General features: G+C 36.8%; 1 protein-coding gene across 1 annotated transcript; it reads left to right on the top strand.

The window, feature by feature from the left end:
- The first annotated feature begins 7,639 nt into the window (after positions 1-7,639).
- LOC100655231 (olfactory receptor 5D18-like) lies at positions 7,640-8,227 on the top strand. Its single transcript, XM_003422728.2, has one exon. It carries the CDS (start codon positions 7,640-7,642, stop codon positions 8,225-8,227), a length of 588 nt encoding a protein of 195 aa, XP_003422776.2.
- Positions 8,228-8,554: the final 327 nt, after the last annotated feature.

Below are 8,554 nucleotides of genomic sequence, written 5' to 3'. Positions count from 1 at the left end.
AATCCAGTTTCAGTGTGGAGGCTGCCTTTCATGAGTGTCAGAGGCATGGGGTTGGATTTGCAGCCCACAGCTGAAGGGATTAGACTGCCATGCCCAAGGGGTAGAAAAATGGTGGGGCCTGCTGAGGCCAAGGAGGCAGTTTCACCACTCAGATGGACTAAGAGAACATGGCTACCCACATCTGAGGGAGCAGCGTTGTCTTTTCAGTGAGCCTGGAAGGTGGAGCTGAAGTCCAGGGCCAAGGGGATTCTACCCAGAATCCCAGAGAGTGTGACCAAAACCAAGAGTCTGGAGGGCAGGGAGATGGCCTAAATGTTCTCAGAGAAGAGAGGATAATTTTTAAGCACTGAGAGCTAGTGTAATGTGGTATATTGACTTGCTTGGTGCCTGTTATTACTTTTTCCCTTCAAATTCTCTCATTAGCAATGGAAATGTCTAGCTTGTGCCTGTTCCACCACTGTAATTTGGAAGCAGATAACATGTATATTCAATTTTACAGATGAAGAGGAATTTTGGGCTTGGAGTTTATTTAAGACTTTTGCTCTGGTATGATGGAGTGTATGTGTTTTACATGTGTCAAGAACATGAATTTTGGGAGACCAAATTGTGAAATATCATGGATTAAATACTATGCCCCCAAAATGTGTGTCACCTTGGCTAGGCCATGATTACCAGTATTGTGTGATATTCCACCATTTTCTCATCTGATGTTATTTTCATGTGTTGTGAATCCTACCTCTATGATGTTAATGAGGCAAGATAAAGGCAGTTATGTTAATGAAGCAGAACACAGTCTGTAAGATTTGGTTGTGTCTTAAGTCAATCACTTTTGAGCTATAAAAGAGAGGAGTGTGCAGAGAGACAGAAGGACCTCAAACCACCAAGAAAGTAGTGCCCTGAGCAGACTGTATCCTTTGGAATCCCTGTGTTGAAAATCTCCTAGACCAGGGAAAGATTGATGACAAAGACCTTCCTCCAGATCTGACAGAGAGCAAAAGCCTTCCCCTGAAGCTGGCATCCTGAACTCAGACTTCTATGCTCCTAAACTGTGAGAGAATAAATTTCTTTTGTTAAAGCCATCCACATGTGGTATTTCTGCTATAGCAACACTAGATAACTAAGACAGACATAGATTATATTCTTTGAATTGTATACCTTTTTTGTGGTTCCTTCCACATTGGCATAAACACACTGCTCCCTAAGGTTCCTCTCTAATCTTTTGAGTTGTTGTTATCTGCATGTTTTGATTCCATGCAGATGGTTCTTAAAAAGAGATTAATGCTCAAGGAAGACATTTTTTTTACTAATTAAGCTGAACTGTCCTTTGGTTTTAAGAACACTTTGAGGGATAATTTGGGTTTAAGATTTATAAATTAACTCTGGGCTATAGTTTCAGGAGCGCATCCAGCCTGCATGGCTTCAGAAAGCTGGAGTCCCTGAGAATTTAAAATTCTGTCCTGAACTTTCCCTCTTTTTTATCAGAATTCTTCTATACAATCTTTGATCACCGTATTCAGTAATAGTAGTCAAGAACCAGAGTGTTTTTTGATCTCATAGCAAAGGAGGCAGTCGTTCAAGGAAGCAATCAGGCACAGATTCCATTTCTTCCTCCTTTTCCTTACTCTTTCTTACTCAATTATTCCAGACAAATAGAGACCAGTCATGACTTGGAAGACCACATGCAAGTTTTTTATAGCCCAGGCACTGTGCACTGAGCCAGAAAGCAGATAGGAAACATTAAATACCTTATTAGGACAATTAACTGAAATCTCCTTTGTAACCATGACCCTCAACCTCCAAACAACGGAATTAAATCCCATAAGGTTTTTGTTTGTACATAATATACCTCAGCAAATACCCTCTCTTGTTATTGTTTTGGTTTGTTTGTCATTGTAAATATTTCTATTAGGCAACTTATGCCAACTCAATTTTTACATGTGTTCAAATTATTGACACAATTACAGTAATTGCAGCACAATTCTACCCTTCAGCAAGCAATATTTCCGTCACCGTTCACCCATATTTCCTCCTCCCTACCTCCCCCAATAACCACTAATAAACTTTGTTTTCTGTACGTTTGTCTTTTCTTGTCTTTTTATATGATACAGGTAATATAATGGTTGTCCTTTTGTGACTGACTAATTTCACTCAGCATAATGTCTTCCAGCTCCATCCATATTGCAGCATGTATCAAGACTTCATTTCTCCTTCTGGCTAACTAGTATTCCATTGTTTGTATGTGTCACATTTAGTTTACCCACTCATCTGTTAATGAGCATTTAGGATGTTTCCAGCTTTTAGCTATTGCAAATAGTGATGCAGCAAACACTGGTGTACAAGCCTCTGCTTTCAAGTGTGTTGGGTATGTACATAGGAGTGGAATTGCTGAGTTATATGATAGTTCTATTTTCAGTCTTTGGAGGAACTGCCACACTGTTTCCCACAAAGGCTGTACAATTTGACATTCTCACCAGCAATGGATAAGGATTCCAATTTCCCCACATCCTTGCCAACATTTCTTATTTTCTTTTTCTGAATATTATCTATCTTAAAACTGAAAGCAAACCTGTGGCTGTCAAGTCCATTCTGACTCATAGCGACCCTATAGGATAGAGTAGAACTGCCCCATAGGGTTTCCAAACATAGGCTGGTGGATTCAAACTGCTGAACTCTAGTTGGCAGGGAAGCTGTTAACCACTTCACCAACAGGGCTCCGTTAGCCATCTTAGTGGGTATGAAACTATATCTCATTTTGGTTTTGATTGGGATCTCTCTGATGGCTAATGACATTGAGCATCTTTTCATGTGTTTGGTGGCCATTTGGTGAAATGTCTATTCAAGTCCTTTGCCAATTTTATGATTGGATTATTTGTCTCTTTGTTGTTCAATTATTGAAGTTTAAAATATATTTTGGTTACTTGATTCTTACCTAATGTATGATTTCCAAAGATATTCTCCCAGTTTTTTTAGCTCATCTTTTCACTTTTTTGGTAAAGCCTTTTGGTGAAGAAAAGTTTTGAATTATTATTACATTTCATTTTGTGGTGATTTAGGCAAAAATTTGCAACACAGATTAATTTCTCATTCAAAAATTTATACACTAATTATTTTTGTGACATTAGTTGCAAACCCACCATTTCACATTCTCTTTTCCCCTTTCTCTTTTCACCCCAGGTTCCCAGTGCCCATTCATCCAGTTTCATGTCCCTTCCTGCCTTCGTGTCTTTGTTTTTGACAGGTGTTACACTTACGGTCACTCTGAGTCAGAATCAAAGCGACAGCACCAGGTTTGGTATTTTTGTTTGGCCCATCAGTGAATCAGTGGTGATAAAGGTGAATCATCTTGTCTGACACATTTGTTCCTTTGGTTCTGTGGATCCTATGAATGAGCAACCTTGCAGTTTAAATGATCAGCTTATGTTGAGAAGGAGAGAGGAAAAGGACCATTATATACCAGTGCATAGATGATAATACAGAAGTTGAAGGAATTTGTAATTCACACAAATTTGTATAAACAAAAGTGACTGGTTTAGAACAGGAACTTACCTCTATTGTCTCCAATTCTACTTCACTTTCATTCTATTATCTCTAAGGCTGTCCGTATGAGAGGTCAGGAATATTAATTTGCCCTTCAGAAAGGACAATCATTGGGTCCCTTTTGGTATTTCTAGATTACGCCTGGATATAATTTACTCAAATGTTCCACGACCAGTAATATTAGGTCTAGAAATCTTTCTAAGGTCTGTTTATTTAAGCTCACATTTATTAAGACCAAGAAGAATGTACTACAAGATTCATCTGGTAATAACAAGGAATCATATTTTAAAATTTCTGCTTTAATGTTCGTATGAAAGAACAAAAAAATCAAAGATACCTAGGGGGAAAAAAAGAGTAAAAAAGATAATAAACCAAATTAGAGTAAGAAGGCTAATCCTGCAAAGTCTTAGAAAAAATTATAAAGGATCTATTATTAAAATAGGGTACTATTGGGGCAAACAGATGCTCAAGAGCCTTATAGGCATCTTTCCTTAGCCATACAAGCAAAGAATAAAATTGGATCTCTTTCTTACTCCATGCATGAAATTAGGTTCTGAAAACAAAGTTTAAAATTTGCTACAGAAAGTTTGTAGCAAAAATAAAAGAACATAAATTAAAATCACAAATGAAAAAATGTGGAAAAAATTACCACTTATGTTACATTGAGTAGGGAGAAAATGACAGTCTTGTAAAAAATGGATGTAAGATATGATTAAAGAGTCTTCATTAAGGAAATACAAATAGCTCCAAAAGATATGAAGGTTTGTTCAATCTGAGTGAAAATAGTAGAAGCACATTTGAAAAGTGCACTAGGATATCATTTCTCCCCTATCAGAAGGGTACTTAGCAATTAGTCAACTAATATTTGGTAATTATGTCTCCTATAGTTACATATAAGATCAGTATGAATTGGAATCAACTAAATGGAAACTTTTTTTCATAGTCACATATAGTTGGTAACTATTGGATATTATGGAAGTGTTCAGAAGGCTGGGGAAGATGACTTTAAAATATAAATTGCTTCTTATAAAATGTTCCTAATGATAATATAATTTTCCTCCAGGTTTTCCAATACAGCTAAGAAAGGTAGTTAATTGTTTATCTTTTATCCTCTAGAGAATCTGGCAACATACAGTCTCTAGGGTTTATGTCCCAAGGTTGTGAGTACAAATGTAATGTTCCATATACTTCACTCCCATTCAGTTTCCCAGAGGCAGGAGAGGCCTTCTCTTTGCCATTAGCAGGTGTATATAAAATCTCTAAAGACAGAATGACATTAACGTCAATGTATGATATCTAGGAAACAATATGAAGGGGAAAACATAACCTTTAGAAGTAGAATTCTTGAAGAATATTGAGTCAAAACAAAAGGTACGTATCTGAACATGCAAGGAACAGGATGTGCACTCTTTATGCCAAGCTTTGCATAGAGAACCTGGCTCATTAAAAAAAAAAAAAAAAAAAACTAACATATTGCTGTTCAGTTGAATCAAATTTACAAAGCTCCTCACTATAGGGTTGCTATGAGTCGGGATCGACTCCACGGCAGTGGGGCAGTGGGTTTTGAATAACAGTGCCCTGGATGACAGGTACCTGGAGTAGGGGAATAGAGGAGTCATGAGAGGCTTGAGATTGCTTTCTTCCTCTTGTAAATTTCTGGAACAGTTGTCAAAGTAGAATAGACAAGTATTTAAACAGAAATTGAATAGAATCATTTGGAAAAAAGCATCAATGTGTCATCTATCATCTATCTATCTATCTATCTATCTATCTATCTATCTATCTATCTATCTATCTATCTATCTATCTATCTATCTATCATCTATCTATCTATCTATCTATCTATCTATCATCTATCTATCTATCTATCTATCATCTATCATCTATCTATCTATCTAATCTATCATCATCTATCACCTATCTTTGTATCCAAGCTTCCAGCTTTAACAATTACACAGCGTAAAGCAGAGGAATCAAGTGTTCCCTGAGACCAAAAGAACAATAAAATGGGAGGAAATTAATGGGAAGGAGATTTTAGCTATCCTGTTTTCTGGACTAAATGAGAGAATAAATTTGTCATCAGTTTAATATCAACACTTGAGACAGAAAATCGTCATTACATTAAAGACATATATTTGATTACAGTTAAATTTTAAATGCCTTAAATAAATGAAATATGTTGTTAAAAAATTTGATAATTAGAATGACTAGTTGTGCAATGGGTTGCCTTTGACGTTGTCTTCAACATTCAGGTTTTTATAGGAAAAGGGTGGGGCCATTGAGGGACTCAGTATAGCACATGATCTGACATCTTTATTTCTGGACCGTCCGAAAATGATTTGTTGGGTTTCAAAATCAGAGACGAACTTACCACAAATCATAGACAGAGTTTCCCAGTATGTTGCGATCTGAAAGGTGCTGGTAACCAATTTAAGAAACACAATAATTGTGTGTGTGTTACTGTTTTCTCATAAAATGCCTTAATTTTGCCCTTCTACTCCATGTTTTGAATTCTTATACATATGTAATAAAGGGAGAGAATGAGTATGCTAGGTGTGTTGATGGAAGAGAAGTGAACTGGAGAGACTGTGGGAATGGGAATTTCTAAGTCAAAGAGTCTTTAGTCATTCCTGTGTGAAAAAAATCTCTAAATCCTATTCTCTTGTGTCTCATCTGGATGCTGCTCTCTTCTATATCTAAGTGACACATAACAGTGTCACTAGAATATTTCCCATAGTTTTAGAGTCTATAGTTTGCTCAAAATTTAAGGAGGTAATCATTTACAAAGGAAACACATAAGTAAAAGGACCATTGTATGGGGTGGAAAAATGGATACAAGGCTGTGGATCAGAGACTGGATTTAATTTGCATGTCACTGTAAGAATCAAGGCTTGTTCTGACTCCTGTTATGCCACCTTTATAGTAAGAGTATAGACTAGATTATGTCTATCATCTGCTCTAGTCTTTATATTCCTCAAACAGTGAGGGAGAATTGGAACTCAGAACTTCCAGATTTGAAGAACAACAACAAAAAAAAGGTTGTTGACAAGTCCGCTTGGAATCTCATGAGTTTTGAGTAGAACTATGCTCCATATATTTTTCAATGTCTGATTTTTCAGAATTAGACCACCAGTGCTTTTTCCAAAGGTGCCTGTGGGTGGACAGGAACCTTCAGTTTTCGGTTTCTAGCCAAGGACATTACACAGTGCTACCACACAGACTGTTAAAAAGTAATTGAGATTTGTTTTGATATCAGGTTTATAGTGTGTCAGAAAAAAAAATTATAGATTAAAGTACTACGCAGAATTAACAATAAAAACACAAATGGAAAGTGTTAAGGCTGTCCATTCTTTATGTCCATAGTGTGTACATGTTATGAACTGATTAAATGATATAATTTTGATTTTTTGTTATTGATGGTGAGGCTGACATAATCCAGCAACAGGCCAGGCTTGTCTTCTATGAACTGGTAACATTGAAGAAGAACTGAAACTGTTATGTTAAAATTTGATTTAAAATTACTATACAATCTTTAAATCCTTAAAGAAAATTTTAAAAAATGGTAATTGTGTTTTAAAATTTTAGAAATTTACCATATTTCAGTTAATAAAAACATAAATTCTGAAAGAGATATGCTTTTCAGTCTTGGCAAGCAGAAATTATTAAGCTTCCTATATCCCCACTATCCTTATTCATTTATTTATTTTTTAATTCCTAGGACTGACTTTCGCATTTTGACAAACTGAAGCCATGTCATTGTCAGAAAGAAATAAAAGTGGTGTCACGTTCACTCTTTGGGGCTTCTCAGATAGCCCAGAACTGCAGGTTCCCCTCTTCTTGGTATTTCTGGCCATCTACAGTGTCACTGTTGTAGGGAATATTGGGATGATTTTAATCATCAAAATAAACGCCAAGCTGCACACCCCCATGTACTTTTTCCTCAGCCACCTCTCATTTGTGGATTTCTGCTATTCCTCTGTCATTGCTCCCAAGATGCTGGTGAACCTAGTTGTAGAAGGCAGAACCGTTTCACTTTTAGGATGTGTAGTGCAATTCTTTCTCTTCTGTGCCTTTGTGGTGACTGACATTTCTATTGGCTGTAATGGCCTATGACTGCTTTGTGGCCATTTGTAACCCTCTGCTCTACACAGTTGCCATGTCCCAGAGACGCTGCGCTATGCTGGTGGTGGGATCATATGCACGGGGAGTAGTAGCTTCCTTGGTAATCACATGCTCTACTTTCCAATTATCTTTCCATGGTTTCAAAATAATCAATCACTTCTACTGTGAGCTTTCCTCGCTTCTCTCTCTTTCTTGCTCTGATACTTCTCTCAGCCAGTTATTACTTTTCATCTTTGCCGCTTTTAATGAGGTGAGTACATTACTCATCATTCTCACTTCTTATGTGCTTATCATTGTCACCATCTTGAAAATGTGTTCAGCCAGTGGTCATCAGAAGGTGTTTTCTACCTTTGCTTCTCACCTGACTGCCATCAGCATCTTCCATGGCACCATCCTCTTCCCCTACTGTGTGTCCAACTCAAAAAACTCCAGACGTACCATCAAAGTAGCCTCTGTGTTTTACACAGTGGTGATCCCCATGTTGAATCCCTTGACCTACAGCCTGAGGAATAAGGATGTCAAGAGTACAGTCAGCAAGATAAAGGCATCAAACTCTTTTTTTCGTTGAACATATTATTTCAGTAGTATTTGTCCCTAACTTTTAAATAAAGCGTGTCCAAAAAACATGTTTCTAAAGATATCTTTAAAAAAATTACAAGTAACATTGCACAATAGAAAGGATGTGGACCCTGGTTCAAAGGAACTAAACTTGGGTTTGTCTTGTAATTGCAAGAAAAGACCACACTCTCTTTCATTTTTAGTTTTAGATTTTTAAACTGTGATACCATGAGCTAGCTCATAATCTGATGGTGAAGGTCAAAAGATAATATGGATATCACGTGGGGCACCTTGCATTATCTGAATAAACATTAATTCTATACCTCTTTCATAGAAG

Source organism: Loxodonta africana, chromosome 22, assembly GCF_030014295.1.
Source record: "Loxodonta africana isolate mLoxAfr1 chromosome 22, mLoxAfr1.hap2, whole genome shotgun sequence".
NCBI lineage: Eukaryota > Metazoa > Chordata > Mammalia > Proboscidea > Elephantidae > Loxodonta > Loxodonta africana.
Note: the sequence above shows the minus strand (reverse complement) of the source record. Positions and strands in the feature narration are given on the sequence as shown.